The 23646-nt window shown below is 41.9% G+C and overlaps 2 protein-coding genes across 3 annotated transcripts in view; one reads left to right on the top strand and one right to left on the bottom strand.

Moving 5' to 3' along the window:
* The window catches only part of LOC144493849 (signal-induced proliferation-associated 1-like protein 2), a 490731-nt gene extending 479978 nt beyond the window's left edge, over positions 1 to 10753 (bottom strand). For both annotated transcript variants that reach the window (XM_078213418.1, XM_078213417.1), the window contains exon 1: positions 10602 to 10753. The gene's annotated coding sequence lies outside the window, so the exon portion shown is untranslated. The remainder of the gene's footprint in view (positions 1 to 10601) is intronic.
* A 382-nt stretch (positions 10754 to 11135) lies between these two features.
* map10 (microtubule associated protein 10) lies at positions 11136 to 14377 on the top strand. The gene has a single exon (XM_078213419.1). It carries the CDS (start codon positions 11253 to 11255, stop codon positions 14100 to 14102), a length of 2850 nt encoding a protein of 949 aa, XP_078069545.1. The 5' UTR covers positions 11136 to 11252; the 3' UTR covers positions 14103 to 14377.
* Positions 14378 to 23646: the final 9269 nt, after the last annotated feature.

Genomic DNA, 23646 nt, shown 5'->3' on the forward strand with positions numbered 1-23646 from the left:
GCAACAAACCCCTCTCCGCTCCCCAAGTATGCCAAGTGAGGAAATGTCCCAACCTACCACAGCAGCAAAAATCCATCCCTTTGTCTCAGCATGACAAAGGAAAAATATATTGTGGAAGAGGTAAATTATAAATTAATTAAAAGCAAGATGAGAGATATAATAAAATTGTAAGTGTTAGAGAAGTTAATTAAGGTAAAGAAATGCAAAGTGATGGAATTCATCCAAGGATCCAGAGGGAACTGGGAGAATATATAGCACATGCTCTAGAAATTATATTTCAGGGATCAACGCAGAGTGGATTTGTGCCAGAGGATTAGCGTGTGCCCAATGTAATACTCCCTTTTGAAAAAGTAGGCACAGCTAAGGCAGGCCAGTTAGTTTACCATCTGTGGTAGGGAAAGATTTTAATTAAAGATGAAGTTACTAAATAGCTCTATGACGAGACAATAATTAGAAGCAGCCAGCACTGAATTCAAAGGAAGATATTGCTTGACAAGTCATAGAGCCGCTTGGGGAAGTGACAAATATGGTGAACAGAGGATTGTGAGGCTTTGAAAAGACACACCTATTGGGATGAAACACTGCAGTAGTGAAGATCAGACTATATGCAAACACAGTTGCAATGTGTGCTTAACAAGGTCCTGCAAATAGCAATAAACTGAATGTTCAATCAAACTATTTTTGGAAATGTTTGAAGGATAAATGTTGGCCAGGTTTCTCGATATGTTATGTATCATTATATGGTGCCAGAAACCCATTATAAAATAGAAGATCCGCCAACCCACCGTAAACAATCGTATTGTCTTTAGTTTTCCAGTCCAGTACTCCATGACATGTGGTACACCAAGTTAGTCAATAGTTTTGCAAGATGCAATTATAACTAGGCTCCTGCATAAATTACTCTTCAGGAAAGTGGACCGGTACGAAACCGGATAAAACTTTCCCCCCAACAAATAAGCCACACATATTGCACCACAAAATACTTGCTCAGAATTTGTACAGGGGCAGAGAAAATTACACTGGTATGGACCAGTTGGGTCAAATGGTCTGCTCCTGTGCTGTAAAAATTACAAACAATAGTTACTATTAGGACCCACCATATGCCATCTGAAAGGGAACCCAACAATCAATGGCATAACCAATGCTTGTAGTAAAATGTAAACCACAATACCTTCCAGGACCATCGAGCATCACAAAACACCTGACAGTCAATGAAGTTCTTTTGAAGTGTATTCACTGTTGTACTGTGCAAAGCTAGCTTCCATAAATAGCAATGTGACTGATTGCTTTTGTGATGCTGATTGAGGGACAAATGTTGGCAGGACACTGGGGTAATTCCTCTTCTTCAAAGTAGCTCCATGATTATTTTACATCCATGACATCTCATCCAAAAGATAGCACCTCTGGCAGTACAGAACTCCCTCAGTACTGCTCTGGAGTGTATATTGCTTTTTGTGCTCAAGTCTCGAGTGGAACTTGAATCTATAACCTTTTGACTCAAACAAATGCATCACCAACTGAGCCTGGCTGACATGGGGAAAATGGTGCATTTGTTCTGCTATCGTTTTCTGCAATACTATAAGAAACCTGAATACAGAAACTTTGCACACCAAAAATCACTGGAAAAGAGTTAAGAAAGTTTGCTTATCTGATCATTGTGTATCGTGATTACCTTAGTAAAGGTAGATATGATTTTAAAAATGTAACACAATACAGAGTACCAGATTGTTGCAGTGAAACTGTTTTTATCCTGTACTCAAATGTCTTAATATAATTACACTACGTTCTGATTCAAGGCCTCTTGTGTATTCCAGTTTTAATTGCTCCATCATTGGTGGCCATGCCTTCAGTTACCTACTTCCTAAGACAACTATATAGGGCATTATACACAATGTGCACACAATGTTTTCAAACATTCTTCAGCCAACATCCTGATGCCCAATACTGCCCTGCAGTTGTGTTGTGTTACACTAAGATATTACCTGCTTTCTTTGTGGATTAATTCACAGTATCACATAGTAGTGTGACTGTTTCTAATGCATTACACTGACGTATCTCCTATGCCATGTTGCATACAGTCAGGAATGTTACATTATATAATGCCCAAGTATTAATTTTCTGGCACAGTGGACCTGTAGGTTTTACAATCCAATTGTGAAGCAAAGACCTTGGTAAATAAATCTAAGTAAAAAGATGCCTTCAGAATTCTCAGCATGGACAAATAAACATACACATGTTAAAATTCTATTTCTGAAGCATCATCTCAGAAAGACTTATAAAATCCATGCTTTAACATGTTGGGAAATCAAATCCAAATAATGTAGAATCAACAGCCCAATGAAAGACAGTGTTATTTAACAGATTAGTTAGAAGAATACTGACACATGCTGCATGATTCTCCAATCAGCAGCCTTTTAAGAACTGTAAGCACAATTGTCATTATTTATAGGTATGAAATATATGGAATTGAATGATAATTCAAATCATAGCCAAATAAATAGTTAAATCCAAAAATAAAGTTTCTAAACCTTTTGAATTTACAAGTAATTACGTTTCTGCTGCTAGGTTAGACTGTTAACGTAGTGTAATGTGTCACAAGGCAAATGCTTTGATCAGCAATTTCTGTTGGATCTAGTCAGGGCCAAAAAGAGAACTGGTAGCTTCTGTTGTTGCCCAGGCAACAGATATTAACATATCAAGCAACTACGGTTGACTGTATAATACTTATCTGGATTATGTAACTATTATGGGTCCAAATAACTATTTTGGAAGTAGAATCAACAGTAAGCCTTTGTAATAGAAATAGCTCGAGCTCGGCAATACTTTATAAGTACTTGGCGAATATATTGGCAGCTACAGGCAATTGAAACTTTTGAACCTAGGCATTGTTTATCTATATAAACTTTGCTTTCAGGGGGATCATGGAGATGCTCCTAACAACACTCTAAGTCTGACACTGTCCAGGACAAAGCTGCCCACAAACGTTCACTCCCTCGAACACCGACACACAGCAGCAGCTGTGTCTACCACCCACAAAATGTACTGCAGGAACTCAAAGCTTCTTAGACAGTACCTTCCAAACCCTCGACCACTACCATCTAGAAGGACAAAGGCCTTTTCCCAGTACCTTGCAAATATTTTTTTCTTTTTTCAAATAATGATCCAATTCCCTTCTGAAAGCCTCAATTGATCCTACCTCCACTAACCACTCAGGCAATACCTCTTAAACACTTGCTGCATGATAACGCTTTTCATGTCACGATAGCTTCCTTTGTTTCTTAAGTTACTTTGTTCCCTCTGGCTCTCAGTTCTTCCAGCAACGAGAATAGTTTCTCTCCATCTTTTCTGCCCAAACACCTCATGATTTTGAATACCTTAATCAAAGCTTCCCCTCAACCTTCTCCTCTCCAAGAACAGTCCCAACTTTTCTTCATACGTAACTGAGGTTTTCTGCATCACAATTTACACCAATAATGGGAACATTGAGGTAATAATCATGCCAAGCTAAAATGACAAAGTTTCCCTGTTGGTATACTCCCATTTTAATCTACAATATATTAATTACATTTGATTATGCTTTTCATGTTTACATTATTTGGCAAAAAGTATCCGAGGGGAAAAAGAGTACTGTGAAGCTACAATCAAAACCAAACCCAATTTCAACCTTACACAATTTGAAGTACTTCACAAAATTCCTATTTGCTCTTAGACTCTTCCTATATACCTGGCAAAAATCTTCATAACTTGCATTTACAGAGTACCTTTAATCTAGTAAACATTCCAAGGCACTGGAGATGTGTTCTTAGTAAAATTTTCAGCCATTTAAACAGATCTTAAGGCTATTGATCAAATGATAGAATTCAAAATTGCTCCTAAAAATCATCTTTCAGCTTTTAGTAGTCATGTCAATTCAAAATCCATCACTGAAAGAATTAAAAGGTTGGGGATAAAGGAAAGTTATACATGATATTGAATGCATTGTCATTTACAAAACTTGTACAAGTTGGAGCATTTGATGATGCTCAATTAAATTTTAGACAGGTAGCTAAATGCAAGTTTCATTTTCTAGAACAGAGTATTTTATTTAAAAAAACATTATTCTACTGATCATGATCAGCAAAATTGCCATACCCCAAGTCAGAAATAAAATCACAAAACCACTGCTGTAGAGGTCACTGCATTTTGCTGTATTCAATATTTTTTTGATTACAAACTGCAAGTGGTACCAGTGGTTGAATTTTTGCTTCAAGCACTGACTTTGTTTTCAGCACCAGCTGAATTTGGCACGCCATGCAGAATTTAGTGCAGTCTCTGGCATCCATAAATTAAATACCCTCAAGCAACAAAGCTAGCAAACATTTATCCCTCCAACTCCCAACCAATTGCCAGTTTAAAAAGGCTAAAGTCTGCACCATCTCAGGAAGGGGACAAATGTGAATCCACACGTACAAGTATAATGCAGCAGACTGTCTTATTACGATCTGCTCCTGACAAATTTCTATTTGAAAAAGGCTCTTATTCAGCAAACTAACAAACGCCAAATGCTACTCCAGCAGAAACAGAGATATACAAAACCCTTCTCAGATTGCTACAGCATGAGCCGTGGCCACAGCATCTACAAACCCTCTAGTGCTCCCCTCCCCCATAACACACCAGACACTTAACAGCAAAGGTATCACTGAAGCTGCCAGTTCTCACTTGGGAAAAGCTCAGTTCCTTTTTAATGTTTAACTCATCAGCATAAAATTAGCTCAATCAGCACTTCACATCTGCACTGAACCCCAAATAGGGATGACCTCACATGCAGTCGCCTTTAAATGATTTTCCACAGTCCGTCAACAACTGGTGTCACAGACAGCAATATGAACCCTCAGCTTCTTATCCCTGTGGCCGGAGATCAAGTTGGTGATAATACACCAAATCTTTATTTTAAATCTATTGAGAGCAGATTGGAATGAAATAAATGAAAGGATGAGTATAATGTTCGAAACAGTAATGCTACATTTTTCCCCAATGCTTCACAAGGCCCAGCATTCATGTCTTACCAAGGGTTCAGATGCGCTTCAGTATTTCAAGCTGGCTACCATTCACTTTAGCCTGCTATGTAAACAAAACAACCTGAATTTCCAGCTCTAAAATGTGTTATTAAATGTTATCAAGCAAGAATTTTGACGTGACAGAAAAAAGTGTGGAAAGAATTGCAATCTATTTGGATCAAAATGATTTTTATTCTTTTCAGGAAGACACATTATTTTTGTGGGTTTGGCTCAGTTATTTAAATGTCAAGATCCGCTACAGTAGCTGAAAATAACAAACAATCTGTGATACTTTGTAATTTCTGAACACTTCCGTTATGGATGATGAAGAAAATGCAAGAAATCTGAACAGTCTTATTAGATGGTGAGAAAAGAATGAATCAAACCTTATATGTTTTCTGAAGCTATTTTGAAGCTGTGTGAAATTTTATGTTAGAATGTCACTGTACCGTATGCTGTTCCAACATTGACTTTCTGCAATTCTTTTAGTTCAATTTGCGCAAAAATGTCAGAGTTCACACGCAGATATACTTTGGAGCACTATAATTAATTGTATTCAGTCACTGGCTATACTTTATATTAAAAAAAGATACAATTTGTCCAGATAGTAGGTACTGTAAAGACAGTGTTGAAGAAAATTAGGTGCAAGAGCCATCAATGCAGTTTACACATGCTATCAGAATTTTTATACAAACAGTAAGTTGACCTCTTCCTTTCACTTTTGCAATTAAGCCTTTTTTTAAGGGAAATGCTTAATTACAGAAAAATATTGCCTGTAGACTTCCACTTTTAATAAACTAAACAGTAAAGCTTTATTCATTTTTAACAACACCTTGTATAATTTTCATTAGCACGTGGATTAATTGAAGAAAGCCTTCAAAGATCTGTTTAAAGCAAGTGAGGTGGCACAGTGGTTAGCCTCGGGTGACTGTGCATACTCCACACATTCGCCCCATGTCTGCATGGGTTTCCTCCATGTGCTCCAGTTTCCACCTACAGTCCAGAAATGTGCAGGTTAGGTGGAATGACCATGCTAAATTGATCCTCAGTGTCAGCAGAACAGTAGGGTAAATATGTGGGGTTACGGGGATAGAACTTGGGCGGGATTGTCATTGGTGCAGGCTTGATGGGCTAAATGGCCTCTCACTGCACAGTAGGAATTCTAAGCTATGTTTAACTAACTTGCTTTAGATTTTTGATGAGGTATAGACAGTTAATCAAAGTCATACAATTTATAGGGTGTACACAGATTTCCAAAAGGCATTTGATAAAGTACCACATAACCAGTCTGTCAGCAAAATTTAAGTTAATGAAATAAAAGGGTGTGTCAGCATGGATATGAAGTTGGCTGAGCAATAGAAAATATAGTGTAATGGTAAACAGTTGTTTATAGGACTGGAGGACAGTATATAGTGGGGTACCTTGGGGGTTGATGTTAGCACAACTATTTTGCTTGATCTATGCTAAATGCCTGGACTATGGTGTAAAGTGCACAATTTGAAAATTAGCAGGTGACACAGAACTGTGGATTGGATAGATTTCAAGGCTGGTGGAATGGCTGGACATATGGCAGATGAAATATAAAGAACCAGGAGAGGCAATATAAAATACCAGCTGCAACTCAAAAAGGGGTGCAGGAACAGTGAGGTCTGGGCATATATATGCACAAATCGCTGAAGGACCTGGCAGGCAGGTTAAGAAAGCAGTTAATATAATACAGGATCCTGAGCCTTACAAATAGGATAGGAAACTATGAAGAACCTGTATAAAAACCAGGTTCTGCCTCAACTGAGGTATTGGATGCAATTCTGGATACCACACTTTACCAAGGATGTAAAGGAATTAGAGCAAATGCAGAAAGATTCATGAAAATTGTTCTATGGATGAGAAACTTCAGCTCTTGGATAGATTAAAGAAGCTGCAGCTGTGCTCCTTGAAGAAGATCAAGAAATTAATTTATAGAGGGTTTTCAAAAATCATGGGAGGTCTGGACACAGTAGATAGGCAGATACTGTTCACATGGTCCTCTGGCTCTTGACCCTTTCGTCAATGATTTAAGGTGACTGGCCAAAAAAAGCAACAGTGGTGAGGAAAAGGTTAACATCTAGAATGGTGTACCGGACAGTGTGATGGAGCCAGATGGAATTGAAGCCTTCAAAAAGAATTGGATAATTACTTTAAAAAAATTCATAGGATGTGAGCACCACTCGCAAGCCCAATTTTTATTTCTTATTCCAGTCAGTAGTGGTGAGCCACCTTCTTGAACCACTGCAATTTTGACCCAGGCTCAGTGATATAATTCCAAATCAGGATAACAGGGAACTTGCAAGTGGTGGTGCTTCCATACATCTTCTGCCCTTGTCCTTCAATGTGGTAGAGGTCACGGGTTTGGAAGATACTACTGAAGGAGGCTTGAGGAGTTGCAGCAATGCATCTTGGAGATGCTACATCCTACTGCCACTTTCAATCAATGGAGGAGGGAGTGAATGTTTAAGGTGGTGGATGGAGGACTGATCAAAGGGGCTGCTTTGTCTCAGATGTTGTTGAGCTTCTCAAGTACTGTTGAATCTGCACTTAACCAGGCAACTGGAGAGCATTCTATTATACTCCTGACTTGAGCCTTGTAGATGGTGGACAGGCTTTGAGAAGTCAGTACCTGAAGCAAAAAGATTTGCGTGGCTACAGGATAAAGTTAGAGTGGGACGAGGCAAGTTGCTTACCAGAGGACCAGCACACACAACGGACTGAACAGTTTCCTTCTGTGCTGAAACCATCCTATGATTCTATAACAACCACCGGTCCAAAAATTGTACCATGGTAGCCCTGTACTCCGCAAAGCATTCTTTGAATTGCTGGATGAAAAATTGTTGATTTAACTTTGGCACTCTGAAAAGCTTCACTATCACTTAACAAAGCAGATCGTATTCATTACTGCTTTGAAGTTGTATTACAACTGTTCAGATTAAACAACCAAAAGAATGACCAAAGCCCATTCAGTACAGCCTTGCCACAGGAAATTGCAGCCCATTCTGACGTATGGCATGTCATCACAATTCGTCTATTGGATCACTTTTTCTTCACCAGTTAAGGTCTACAACTATTATCATCCAGGGGAATATAAAGCAGACTGACACAATCCAGACTTGAAGCAACTTTCTTCTGCATCACACTACACATCTAGTTGATTACTTGTCACAATTTTAGCCATCCTTAGAAAGAGATTATGATCATTAATACTTAATTTTTTTTAAAGCTAAAGAACACCTAATGCTGCGAGATTAAAGAATTCATGTCACAACATAAGATGCATTTACTCTGCCCATTGCACAGCTGCCATCATTAGCAACACCATTTCAAAGCATTATATTCAATTCATTCCATTCACTGAAGACTGGAAATAATCAACCGTTGCCCTGACAACTTCTAAGTCTGAAGGCAGAGTTTACTTAAGGCCAGTAGAACAAGAAGGATAACCTCTGCCCCTTCAAACACTGACCAATTTTTCAACAGCTGTTGCACTGAAAGCATCGCAAGGTAGAGCCTACTTTACTTCAGACACTATATTAAAAGAAAAGGTCACAATGATTGTTGAAAAAGTAACTGCAAATAGAATCAGTTCTCTGAAAAACAATTTCATTTCAATATTCGAGTGCCCTGAGAGATTTGTTACATCTAGACGACTTTCAATCAAAGATCTTATCTGTATTCTAGTAATTCTACTTTTCCCTGAATTGGCATCTTACCATTACTGTATACATGAAACGAAACGAAACGTTAACGTGGATAAATTGTGCCAAAAACTTTGGTTTTAGCCACACTGTATAATCTGATCAATAGCCTGTTATATAATGCACTTGCTCAAAGTAAGCAGAAGTTTACCTTTCATAATATGTTTAATCTTAATATTCTGAGCAATAAAACGTGAACTACTCAGAACAGTATGTAATGGTTTTACCCTAAAGCATTGGATCCGCATTTTACATCCTTGTCACATGCCAAAAATTGAAAAATGTGTTAAATGCTTAATAAAAAATACTCAAGTATTGCTTTCAATATACAAACGTTGTATATACTACATCCAATTTACTGCACTTTATCCTAATACGCAATCATATTAAGGAACCAGGCCGTTAACCCCGTACCCTTGTATGGGGAGAAAAAAATCTCTACAAGGTTACTACGACAAATGTTGCCACTGTTCTGCATTTTCAGCAGAAATCGTAATTATCAGACATGCGTTGTGCGGTTACTCAGAACACAGCTGAGCTGAACTGAAAATATTTATTAAAAATACACTAACACAATTAGTTAAATAAACGGCGAATGTGATCGATTACATTGTTCATGGTCAGCGACAGTGCAATTACTACAAGCTTAGGAGGGATGTTTTGGTTGCAGATAATGCAATAAGTTACCTAGCGGGTCCTCATAAAAACAAATCTTCGAAAAATGATGTACGATATTAATATTTCCTCAGAATCTATAGTTAAAGGGAGCATTGATTAACAAAAGGAAATCCGCCGCAATGTCCGTTTTTCTATGATGAGGAAAACATTTTTACATTAACGCCTGCAGCCCGCGGTCAACTCGAAAGATTAATCATAGCTGTGCTGTGTTTTAGTTGTACTTGACAAAGTGCTCTAAAAGATGCAGAAACAGAAAACACTGCCGATCACTAAAGAAAATAATATTCATGTGGGAAGTATTCTGGTGCAGATTCAACTCAAAAATCCGACCCTGCTATAATTCAAAGCCATCTAGCGGACAAAGCTAGGCGGCAGGGAAAAATACAGCAATCAAACCAATTTCTCAAAAAAATATCAACCGATGCCCTCAACTTCCAAAAAAAACAAGGCTATGCGCAATTGGAATCTTAGCAAGGCACCAGTTACACACTCTTTTAAAACACAAGTCTCTACTTCAAGTTTCGGTCAATGAAATACTTGATTTTTTAATCTCAGAGTCCGGCGGATTTAGCAGGCTTTCAGATTGGAGAGTGAAGAGCAGCTAGGGGGGGGGGGGGGGGGGGGGTGGTAAAGACTCTGGAACAAACCCTTTTGTTGCACACGCATCAATAAATTGGACCGCCTAGTCTTCTGGCTATACTGAGAGCAGCACCTGTCCCCAAAACCAGACCGCTCTGGGAAAAGGTCCCGTTATTCCTACCCCGTCTCTTGATCCAGATTACATCAGGAATACAACAGCCTTCGGGGGGGGGGGGGGGGGAGAGAGAGAAGATGTCCTGCATTGGGGAGGTGGGGTGGAAGGGAGTGACATATTTTGGGGCTGGGTGTTCTGTCTGGGGGATATTTTGGAATTGGGGCGGGGAATGTTCTCTGGGAATGGCGGAAAGAGAATTGGATAAAAACGTTAACCCCAGGCGAAGGAGGAGGCTGCCGGCGCGAATTCCCTCCCCATTAAGAGCAGCAGATCGTGCCCACACTTCAACATACTAAGCCGGCGCGAGCAAAAGCTGGGATCCAACACTAACTCTCCTCTTTAAAGATACTGATTTATCAACGAGCTGAGGCAGAACATTTCCCTCAGAAACCCCCTCTCCTTTACCTGGAGGTGCCGCGCCAGGGACAGGAGCCGGACATGCAAGCAGGAGATCTTTCATATAGTCGGAGTCTATTACACGGTAGGAAATGGCCAGCCGATCCTGATTCCGCTGTCGCTCCACTCGGCTCAGCTATCTGTCGCTGATCTCCGCACCATCTCCCGCGGCCAGCAGACTGGGAAAGTTTTCACATTCTCCCGCACCTCAACCCAACCTGACGCCCAATGCCCCGCCCCTTGCCCGCCGGCCCAACGCTCGTCCCATTGGCCACGCGCCATCAGCCCGCCCTCCGCCCGCCCCGGGGACACAGCTCGGCTTCCCATTGGTCAGTGACTGGAGCTCCTCGCGCTGCCCACTCTCCGCTTGCTGTTCGTCCCATTGGGGAGAAGCCCAGAGGCACGATGGGAGTTGTAGTTCAGGGATCCCTCCTCCTGGAGAAGTCAGGGGCCCTAGAAACAGACTACAACTCCCAGAAACCCCAAACACCACGCCAGTCTTCCTTCCCCGCGATAGTCTGAGGCGGCGTTACCAAGGTTTCGGCGGCACTGAAGCTTTTGCACACACTGATTTGGCTGCTGTATTTTCAGAGAGCAGGGGAGAGAAAAGGAGGGTGGGCTGAGCCTCCTGACATTTACCCTTCTTTATGACCGCTAAGTATGAGTGCAGCCAACGCCACTACCACAGAGACGCTCTTTGCCCTGGAGTTACTCGTGGATTACGTGCAGCTTGGGCCTAGGCCTTGGACTCGCCCTGGACCAGGCCCCTTGCTGGCAATAGGTTTCCGGCTTCTGGACTTTCCGACTTTGCTGGTCCACCAAACTGAACCGGAGCGAGCAGAATGTATGCGTCGGAGCTGGGAGATCGGTAAAAATAACGTCGTCCCCGAACTGCCACTGAACGGCTCTGACATCCCGTTCGGCAAAGGCAAATCCTGCCTGTTCAAGATCAGGCTAACTTCCCTACACAGCCATTTAAGTAACACCCCGCTGTACACCATGCTGCTGGACGTCTTCCCCCGGGTGCCCAAGTTACTGGGCAGTTGTCTGATTTCGCTGGCAGATGGGGTAGAGAAAATCAGACGGGATGTCGAGAAGCATAGTATTGCAATGCCTTCCGTGCATGGGAGCAAGGGTCTGCATTCTCTGTATAATCTCATGGGCGGAAAGATCGGCCACATTTCGGTGGGATACAGACTCCTGAGTTTGGGGGCGGGTTTACTGCCACACATTCCAGAGAACCAAGTCCTGAAAGTTGGAATGGGACACACGAAGGAATTTCCACTTAAACCTGTGGAAATGCCAGTTTTGCCTAATGGGCCACATGTGCTAGAGGAGGTCGTGGAAGAGAGCGAGAAAGCGACGCATCATGTTACCGCGAAAACGCCATCTCACTCTGGAAAAAGTCCCGATCTGGTGCCCGGTGACCGAGTTCTTATCGAGCATATTCAAATAGGTGAGAGTGAAGTCCCTGTTGTCATCTCGATGTCAATGGAGAAAAAATGTACGCCAAACAAACCGGCAAAAGGAACAGACGTGGAACGCCAAATGAGACAGTGGAGAATAGAAACTGAACAGAGCATAGATATGGGTGTAGATAACGTGTTTTGTCCGCCCCCAATGTACTATAGCCAGTCAACATGTGGACCCGAAGAAAAATTGACAGAAATACACAGAATAGTGGAACCCAAGACAGACTCTGCCCCACTTGAGGAACTAGATCCTGATGAAGCCGAATCGTTCGCAATGAACCAGAATTTAAGTTATTCCAGTCCGCCTCCCAGTCGGTCAGAAACGACATCCAGGTTAAAGCCACAATTACTAAAAAGATCACCGCAGTTTGATCTAGGTAGTATCAGGCAGTTACCTTTACTCAATGCGCTTCTGATCGAGCTGTCTTTGCTACATGACCAAATTCCTCAGAAGGTTCCTTTTACCGTTCATCCTCAGCTTGCTTGGCTTTACAGTGGATTGGAAAATGACTCACCCAAAATTCATAAACCCACTAGCTCAGCAACATCAGAGCGCCCTGGATCCACCAGTTCCAATTTAAAAAAACATAAAGGGACATTAAAGCATCCAATATCCCTAAAACCTTTTGATAAAGAAGGCACTACTAAACAAACCAATACAAAGAAAGATTCAAAACATCCAAAAAAGCTGATGTATGGATTAACTCATACTTTGCGGTTAAGGCTACAACAGACAAACCCAGATATGTTGAGATTGCATGAACAAAGAGAGTTGTTGAGAAAAAGACAACTGATAGAGAGAAAGACTACTGAACCATGCTCTAAAGGCAAAGATGAAAGACGTTCTTCAACACTTCTCGAAGATGATCAGCATCTTCCTGGAGCTTTTTCATTCCAAAGTGGTGGTTTTGAAGAAAACATTGACACGTTAATTCAAAACTCCCCTCATTATTCAACGGTGCTAAGAAATGGAAAAGTTAGAGATACAAATAACTTTGGAGTAAAATCTGAACTGGAAAGTGCCACAAGTAAAGGCCAGACATATGTTCAAACTTTGGAACCATTAAATCATTATGTACAGGTGTCTGATTCACAGAAGTCAAAGAAGGAAACAAATGACATAATACTTGTTGGAAAAGATGTAAAGATCAGTTTACCCAAAATTCTCAATCAGGATTATGACCACAATGTCAATGAGACATATAATGAAGTCGTGGATGTGTTGCAGTCTTCAGGAAAGAATCTTGGCTTTACAATTGATGCAACAATAGTAGGAGACTGTGATGCACAGATCTCTTCTAATACCTATAATGGTAGCCCTGACCCCAAGTATTCTGAGGACTTCACAAGTCCTGAAGCAACAAGCTTCTCAGATGGTTTTACCAGTTCTGAACCTACAAGCAGGTATACAAATAATTTGGATCGTAGTGTGGAGGCAGCATCCACTAGGCTGATACGTACTTGTATATATTCTAACAATGAATCAGAATCTAGCCTTTCCAAACATTTCAGTGATGGTCAGAGAACAGCTCAAAGTGAGAGGGAGGATGATTCAGTTATGCTACCAACACCATCCGAGCGATCTCCAATTCGTTCCTTAAGAGGAACATACATTGTAAAAAGTCACCAACAGAGAGTTGCAGCCTCAAATCTATCTGATGACACAACCAGCTCAACAGAGAGAAAGCAATTCCAAAACATACTGATCCCAACAAATAAAGAAGAAAACAAACATCTTGAGTCAATGTCTCTGCAGGTTTCTAGGTTAGACATTAATCCAGTCAGCACAGAGATTCCCCAACTTTCAAACTCAACAACTGGATGCAAGTCTTTAGAGGGGAGCCAATCTTTGGGAATGTCTCAAGTGAGTTCCTACATACCATCCAGTGTGTCTGACCTTTCCTGCAGTGGACTTGAAATTAACACAACAGATATTCCAAAAGAAGATGTGAGTGAATTGGATGCTATGGGAATTGTCAATGAGTGCAGACACATTTCTGAACTAATTGTCAACAAACTGCCTGGATACACTTTATGATGACATCACTGAAGTTATCGAGCTAACTTTGTGATTGTGCTTGGCTTTTTAAGCGTAGTTCATTGTATTATAATTCATTACATTTTTCTTGACCCATGAGTAAACTTTGTCTGCACAATATGTTGCTTATAATACATGTGACAAAGTGGGTGTGTAAAGAGATGTGCCATTTTAGCCCCCTACTTGAGAATGTTCTGCTTCTCAAACACTCTGAATTCTTGGGAACAGTGAACAATATCCCTCTTCAATCCCTCTCCTCCATTGTCTGACTTAGATGCCTTCCATCTTTATTTTTTATCTATTCAACTGTAGCCTGAGCAATCTATACCAGCATCTCCTCCAACCAGAGAAAGACATTCATTCCCCTCCCTCTGCTATATGCTGCCTTTAAAAGCATGATCTGTTAGATCAAGCTCTATATGTAATAAAAACATAAAATGCTGGGAATATTGCTGCAACCGATTCCGGGGAGTTGGGATTTGACCCAACATATTAACTCTGTTTCTCTCTCCATAGCTGCCTGACCTGCTGAATATTCCCAGCATCTTCTGTTTTTATTTCAGATTTCCAGTATGGACAGTATTTTGCCTCACAACATCGAGTTCAAGTTCTCCAAAACGTCTCTCTCTTTTGGAATATTGCTTACTTGACAAGCGACTAAGTTGTAATTTTTGCAAATTAGATATTAGGAAGAATGAAGCCATTTGTCTCCCCACCACTGCCGCCTCCTCCCAGACATATTTTGTAAATTTTCCACGGATGAGAATTTAGGAGGCATGGTTAGTAAGTTTGCAGATGACATCAAGATTGGTGGCATAGTGAAGAAGATTATCTAGGATTGCAACTGGATCTTGATCAATTGGGCCAGTGGGCTGATGAATGGCAGGTGGAGTTTTATTTCGAGAAATGCGAGGTGATGCATTTTGATAGACTGAACCAGGGCAGGACTTATTCAGTTAATGGTAGGGCATTGGGGAGAGTTATAGAACAACGATCTAGTGTTACAGGTTCATAGCTCCTTGAAAGTAGAGTCACAGGTGGACAGGGTGGTGAAGAAGGCATTCGGCATGCTTAGTTTCATTGTTCAGCACATTGAATACAGGAGTTGGGATGTCTTGTTGAAGTTGTACAAGACATTGGTAAGGCCACACTTGGAATACTGTGTACAGTTCTGGTCACCCTATTATAGAAAGGATATTATTAAACTAGAAAGAGTGCAGAAAAGATTTAATAGGATTCTACCAGAATTTGATGGTTTGAGTTATAAGGAGAGGCTGGATAGATTGGGACTTTATTCTCTGGAGTGAAGGAGCCTTAGGGATGATCTTATATAGAGGTCTATAAAATAATGAGGGGCATAGATAGATAAAGTAGATAGTCAACATCTTTTCCCAAAGGTAGGGGAGTCTAAAACTACAGGGCATAGGGTTAAGATGAGAGGGGAGAGATACAAAAGGATCCAGAGGGACAAATGTTTCACACACACTGTGGTGTGTGTCTGAAACGAGCTGCCAGAGGTAGTAGTAAAGGCAGATACAATTTTGTGTTTTAAAAAGAGTTTTGAGAGTTAGATGGGTATAGAGGGATATGGGCCAATGCAGGCAATTGGGACTAGCTTAATGGTAAAGTCTTGGTGGCATGGATAAGTTGGGCCAAAGGGCCTGTTTCCATGCTGTAAACCATGGCTGGACTTGCGGATAGCGAAGAACATTGTCGGGCAATACAGCAGGATATAGATAGGCTGGAAAATTGGGCGGAGAGGTGGCAGATGGAGTTTAATCCGGATAAATGCAAAGTGATGCATTTTGGAAGAAATAATGTAGGGAGGAGTTATACAATAAATGGCAGAGTCATCAGGAGTATAGAAACACAGAGGGACCTAGGTGTGCAAGTCCACAAATCCTTGAAGGTGGCAACACAGGTGGAGAAGGTGGTGAAGAAGGCATATGGTATGCTTGCCTTTATAGGACGGGGTATAGAGTATAAAAGCTGGAGTCTGATGATGCAGCTGTATAGAACGCTGGTTAGGCCACATTTGGAGTACTGCGTCCAGTTCTGGTCGCCGCACTACCAGAAGGACGTGGAGGCGTTGGAGAGAGTGCAGAGAAGGTTTACCAGGATGTTGCCTGGTATGGAGGGTCTTAGCTATGAGGAGAGATTGGGTAAACTGGGGTTGTTCTCCCTGGAAAGACAGAGAATGAGGAGAGATCTAATAGAGGTGTACAAGATTATGAAGGGGATAGATAGGGTGAACGGTGGGAAGCTTTTTCCCAGATCAGAAGTGACGTTCACGAGGGGTCAGGGGCTCAAGGTGAGAGGGGCGAAGTATAACTCAGATATTAGAGGGATGTTTTTTACACAGAGGGTGGTGAGGGCCTGGAATGCGCTGCCAAGTAGGGTGGTGGAGGCAGGCACGCTGACATCGTTTAAGACTTACCTGGATAGTCACATGAGCAGCCTGGGAATGGAGGGATACAAACGATTGGTCTAGTTGGACCAAAGAGCGGCACAGGCTTGGAGGGCCGAAGGGCCTGTTTCCTGTGCTGTACTGTTCTTTGTTCTTTGACTATGACTCTATGATGCTCAGTTTGGCTTCCAGCAGGGCCACTCAGCTTCTGACTTCATTACAACCTTAGTCCAAACCTCGAGAAAATTTAGGCTTGGGTTGATAAGTGGCAAGTAACATTCATGCCACACACATGCCAAGTAATTACCATCTTCAACAACAGAGTATCCAACCATCTCCTTTTGGCATTCAATGGCATTACCATCATTGAATCCCCTACTAAAGTTTATTTATTAGTGTCACAAGTAGGCTTACATTAACACTGAAAAAAAGTTACTGTGAAAATCCCCTAGTCACCACACTCCAGCGTCTTTTCGGGTACACTGAGGGAGAATTTAGCATGGCCAGTGCACCTAACCAGCATGTCTTTTGGACTGGGAGGAAACCGCAGCTCCCAGAGGAAATCCACACAGACACAGGGAGAACATGCAGACTCTGCACAGACAGTGACCAAAGCCGGAAATTGAACCCAGGTCCCTGACGCTGTGACAGGCAGCAATGCTAGCCCCTGTGCCACCATACCGCCCCATTAGCAACGTTCTGCGGGTTACCATTGGCCAGAAACTGAACTGGACCAGTCATATGAATACTTTGGTAACAAGAACAAGTCAGAGGCTGGGAATCCTGTGGCGAGCAGCTCACCTCCTGAATCCAAAGATCTTGTCCACCATCGACAAAGCATAAGTCATGAGTGTGATGAATACTCTACCCTGCTTGGATGAGTGCAGCTCCAACAACATTCAAGTGGAACAAAGCAGCCAGTTTGATTGTCATTCCATCCACTGCCTCCGCCACCGAAGCACAGTGACAGCCGTGTACAAGCTACCAGGACCAAGGAGAGAAATCATGGGCCCCGGTGCTTCTGTTTCTGGGCACCTTATTCCCTCCCCCTTTCTCCAACTTTAACTCTCCCCTCATATCCTTTGGGTGCCTAGATTTGGAACCATCATCACAGTGGAGTCAAACAGTTTCATATCATATAGGTACACAAAGCGTCTATTTATAAAGTCCATTTAAAGCACATGTTACAGCTTTGTCAGACACATGTAACTTGGTCATTTATGCAACCAGCCCTGCTTCTTTACACCTGTCCCTCTGCGATATCCAGGGCACTGCAAACAACAATCATGTGTATAAAGTAGAATAGCTTAAACAAATAGTGACATATTGGCGCATAACTCCTGGTTTCACTTACAAGTTTAAAAATGACAAAGTAAAGTAGTATCAAACAATTCACCTGCAATAGGGCGGCATGAAAGCACAGTGGTTAGCACTGCTGCCTCACAGTGCCAGGGACTCAGGTTCAATTCTCTGAGTCTTGGGTGTGCAGATTGCACGTTCTCCCCGTGTCTGCATGGGTTTCCTCTGGGTGGTCCAGTTTCCTCCCACACTCAAAGATGTGCAGGTTAGGTGAATTAGCCATGATCAATGTGTGCGGTTACGGGATTAGGGTGGGTCACTGGACTTAGGTAGGGAGTTATTTTGGAGGGTTGGTGGCAGACTCAATGGGCCGAATGGCCTCATCTGCACTGTCGTGATTCTATGATTCACACCTCCATGGCAGGCAGTTTCTGATTTTCCTGCCATCAACTGAGCTGTTCAATTAGCAGAGTGCTCCATTTGAAGGCCATTCCAGTGTTCCCCAGCACTCCCTCATGGTGCTAGGCAGAGAAAGGCTGCGAAGAGGACAGCCCCAGCAATAGTGGAGACATCCCTTGGCAGACTGCTGCATGGAATGGAATCATAGAATCTCTACAGAGCAGAAGAAGCCATTCAGCCCATCGAGTCTGCACTGACTCTGACAAAGTAACTTACCTGGCCCTCTCCCCCGCCCTATCCCCATAACCCCACACATTTCCCATGACTAATCCATGTAACCTACATATCTTGGGACACTAAGGGACAATTTAGCATGGCCAAACCCCTAACTGGGAGGAAACTGGAGCACCTAGGAAACCCATGCAGGCACGGGGAGAACTTGCAAACTTCACACAGACAGTCATCCAAGGCTGGAATTGAACCCGGGTCCCTGGAGCTGTGAGGCAGTAGTGCTAACTACTGTGCCACCATGCCACCCACCGGCAAGGAGCAGACCCTCAAGCTAGAGACCCACCATCCGCTGGTAAGTGCCATATCCCTGCAGAGGAATACAGCCAGCCAGTACCATGAAAGATTTAATGATTTCCTCCATTCTGCCAGGGTAAGTCACTTCTCTCATCACTCTTCACTCAAACACTCACAAAACCATCACACATCCACAAGGAGCTCATTCACTGCCAGTTCGGGGGGACCACCACTCGCTCAACTTCCCTGCAGCTCATCACCTCATTACTTCCCTGCTCCTACTCACCAACCATACATGCCAGGCATCCTTAATATTCCACCATAGCATGGGACCTGTTTTCTCCATTTGTTTTTATACAGGACAATCTGGCTCACAAGGGAGAGAGTTCCCAGATGGGCAGAGGGGTGCCCAAGTTTTAAAGTCCTCTCTCACTTCGAGGAGAGAGTCCTAAGCTGGCCGGGGAGGATGATGACCACTCCTAGGGCAAGGCGGGTGCCAAAAAACCAAGTGAGGACCCAGAGCACCAACATACATCATACCCAGCCAACCTAAGCCCTGTCTCTTCTATTGTGATGCCCCTGCCATGCACTAATGGCATCTCCCTTTTCTTGCAGGCATATCAGTGGAGGAGCTAAGTGCCTCCACCAGTCCAGACACCAGTGAGAATGAATTCACAGGTTCTGAGATTGAAGATGCATTACAGCTTACAGCCACATCCTCTAATAATGCAAAGACACACATTTTGCTGGGACTAATAGAAAGATATTAGAGAGGCCTCAGGGTCCCAAATGATGAGCACCTCTCTGATCCACTGCTGGTGGAGACAGGGTTTGTCCCAGGCACTCAGAGGACTGCTGGATGCCAGAACTATACTCAGCCCAATCAGATGACATGCCTCTGGATTCAGTCATGCCTTAGTTGCTGGAGCTCCAAAGGCAAGGGGTTTAGGTGCATGGAGGTACCGAGGATGGATGAAAGGGAGGACAGAACGTAGGGTTCAGGTGCATGGAGGTGCAAAAGAGGGAAGGTCTCAGTGTCCTGGGTGAAGTGGTACTGTGGAGTCGGAGGGCAGAGTTTACAGATAGTGAAAGTGAAGTGAATGAGGGGCGGCTTCAGTTGTTAATCAGAAATCTATCAATCTCTACCTTAAACTTACTCAATGACTAAACTTCTACAGCCCTCTAAGGTACAGAATTCTAAAGATTCACAAGCCTTTGAGTAAATAAATTTATCCTCATCTTGGTCCTAAGTAGCATCCTTCTTATTTTGAAATTGGTTCTATACTCCCGAACCAAGGGAAACATCTTAACTGCACCTACTATGTCTATTCCTTTAAGTATTTTGCAGGTATCAATGAGATCACCTCTCAATCTTTGAAACTCTGGAGACCCAGTTTTCCCAATCTCTCTTCATAAGTACTGCCATCCCAAGAACGTCTTGTGAAGCTTTGTTACACTCCTTTTATGGCAATAATATCCTTTCTGAGATAAGAGGACCAGAACTGTACAACAGTAGTCCAGGTGCGGTTTAACCAAGCTTCTCTACAATTGAAGCAACACTTCACTACTCCTGTTCTCAAATCCTCTTGCGATAAAAGCTTGCTTTCCATTGACATTTCTAATGGCTTGCTGCAACTGCAAGGAAGCCTTCAGTGACTTATGAGCAAGGACACCCAGGTCCCCTTGTACATCTACACTTTCTAATTTCTTACCATTTAGAAAATACTCTGCATGTCTGTTCCTTCTACCAAAGTGGATTATCTCACATTTCTCCATATTATATTCCATCTGTCATGTTCTTGCCCACTCGAGGGTCAGTTGGCAGGAGAGGTGATTATGATGCAGAGTGATACCAACATCGCTGGTTCAATTCCTGTACCAGCTGAGGTTATTCATAAAGGCCTGCCTTCTCAACCTTGTCCCTTGCCTGAGATGTAGTGATCCACAGGTTAAAATCACCATGAGTCAACTCTCCCCCTCAGCCTATGGTCATTTGGGGCTATTGTGACTACCTTTCTTGCCCACTCACTAAGTCTGTCCAAATCTTTCTGTAGCCACTTTACATCTTCCTGACAACACATGTCCCCAACTTGCTTTGTATAATCTGCAAACTTGGAAGTATTACATTTGGTCCCCACATCCAAATCATTGGTATATATTTGAACTGCTGGGGACAAGTACTGATCGTTGTGGTACTCCACTAGCCACAGCCTCCCAACACAAGAAAGACCCATTTATTCCTACTGTTTCTGGCCTGTTAGGCAATCTTTAATCCATAATGATATATTGCCTCCCATCCCATGTGCTTTTATTTTGCCAATCCTTGTGGGGAACTTTTATCAAAAGCCTTCTGAAAATCTAAATATACTACATCCATCAACTCTCCTTTATCAATTTTGTCAATAACATCTCAAGAAACTCCAACAAGTTCATCAAATATGATTTCCCGTTCATAAATCCATGCTGACTCTGCCCAATCAGACCATGATTGTCCCAATTTATCTGTTTATAAATAGATTCCAGCATTTTCCCAACTACTGATGTAAGGCTAACAGGTCTGCAATTCCCTAGTTTCTCTCTCCCTTCTTAAATAAAGGGGTGGCATTTGCTACCTTCTAATCTTCAGGAACTGTTCTACAATCTACAAAGAACATTTTGGAAGATGATCACCAATGCATCCACTATCTCCATAGTAACCTCTTTCAACATTCTGGGTTGAATAATATCAGCTCCTGGAGACTTAGCAACTTTCAGTCCCATCAATTTCTCCAGTGCAACTTTCTTACTTATACCAATTTCCTTCAACTCTACATTCTCTCTAGTCCCTTGAATCTCGAAATCTGGGAGATTTCCTGTATCTCCCTTAATGAAAACACACACTATAAATAATTTGTCTTCTCTGCCATTTCTCTATTCCCCATTCTGAATTCTCCCGACTCTACCTGTAATGGTCCAAAAACTTTTAGCCAAAACACTTCCTTTTTACATACGTATAGAAGCTTTTACAGTCCATTTTTATGTTTTTTGCTAGATTGCATTCACATTCTGTTCTCCCTTTCTTTATCAGTGTCTTGGCCTCCCTTTGCTATATTCTAAAAACTTTTCAATCCTCAGGTTTATTATTTCTGGCTACTTTATAAGCTTTTTCTTTTCACCTTATACAATTGTTAACTTCTTTTGTCAGCCATGGTTGACTGGCTTTTTTGTGTCTTTGCACTTCGAAGGAATGTATAGGTGCTATCAGCTATGCAATAAGTCCTTGAAGACTAACCATTGTCTATGCACAGTCAATTTATTTAATTTATTTTCCTCAATCCACCTTAGCCAATTTGTCCGTCATGCCTTCATAATTTCCTTCATTCAACTTTGACACACTGCCTTCAAATTTAACTTTCTCACTTTCAACCATGATGTAAAATTCTATTACATTGTCACTCATCCCTAATGGTTCTTTACAACTAGATTATTACTTAGTCCTTTTTCATTACATAACACTAAATCTAGAATAGTCTGTCCTCAAGTTGGCTCTTCAACATACTGCTCTAGAAACCCATTCCTAACATAAACCAGAACTCATCTTCCTCAGCATTAGTTATCATTTGGTTGAATCAGTCTTTGTTAAGTCACAAATATTACTGTATTGCCCATGCTACATACTTCTCCTATCTCTTGATTAATATAATGCCCCACATTACCATTACTTTAACGTGCCTATAAACAACTCAAACCAATGTCTGTTGCCCTTTACTGTTTCTTAGCTCCATCCAAACAGATTTCACATATTCTTCTGATCTGAGATCCTCCCTTACAACTGCACTAATCACATTCCTTCTTATCAACACAACTCCACCTTCTTTCCTTGCTAGTCTGTCCTTCCTAAACATTGAATATCTTTAAGTATTCAGTTCCCAGTCTTGGTCAGCATGCTCATTTACCTCTAGATCAGCCACCTTATTAAGAATGCTGTGTGCTTTCAGCTAGAATGCCTTTAAGTTTGTATTTTTTACATATTCCACATTCAACACAGACTTGAAGCTCTGCTTTGTTTCTCCTGCCTTCTAGTTCTACTACTATCTCTTGTTACCAACTTTGCTTCCTTCCAATTTAGGCCACACCTCAGGTTCCCATCCCACTGACAAGCTAGTTTAAACCCATCCCAACACCACTAGCAAATCTCCTTGCCTTGGTTTCACCAATGAATTGCTTCTTCTGTGAAATTGCATGTGTCTCCCCCGCACGTCACTAGCATTTAAATTTTAATTATAATTGTCTGAGAGCAAGAGAGCAGAAATGGCACACACTTCCATTTCTGCCACCAGGAATAATATGCCACAGCTATAATTCCACCATCAGTTGAACTCTGATTTTATCCAATGTTTCCATGACATCAATTAAACTATGTAACTTTAATGGGTTACAACATGACCTTCACAGCAGAATAATAAATTATGGATTATATGGTATATACCTGTCTTTTTTAAAAACTTATCAACTGGCTTACATATGAATAAATGAATTAGGAGCAGGAATAGGCTACTTAGTGCCTTGAGCCTGCTCTGCTATTCAATAAAATCATGGTTGATTCGATTGTAACTTCCACTCTACAATCCCACCTACACCTGATAACCTTTCACTCCCTTGTTTATCAATAATTTATCCAGCTCTGACTTAAAAATATTCAAAGACTCAGCTTCCACCACTTTTTGAAGAAGAGTTCCAAAGACTCAAGACCCTCTGAAAGAAACAAATTCTTCGTATCACTGTCTTAAATGGGTGACCTTTTATTTCAAACAGTGACTAGATTCTCCCACCAGGGGAAACATCCTTTCCACATCTACCCTGTCAAAATCCCTCAGGACTTTCAGCCAAATCACCTCTTCAGCAGATGCAAGCCTAGTCTGACCAACCTTTCCT

The sequence above is a fragment of the Mustelus asterias genome, chromosome 5, assembly GCF_964213995.1.
Source record: "Mustelus asterias chromosome 5, sMusAst1.hap1.1, whole genome shotgun sequence".
Taxonomy (NCBI): Eukaryota; Metazoa; Chordata; class Chondrichthyes; order Carcharhiniformes; family Triakidae; genus Mustelus; species Mustelus asterias.

Excerpts from the sequence above, each read along its gene's own strand:
- map10 (XM_078213419.1), top strand. The coding sequence starts at position 11,253 with ATGAGTGCAGCCAACGCCACTACCACAGAGACGCTCTTTGCCCTGGAG.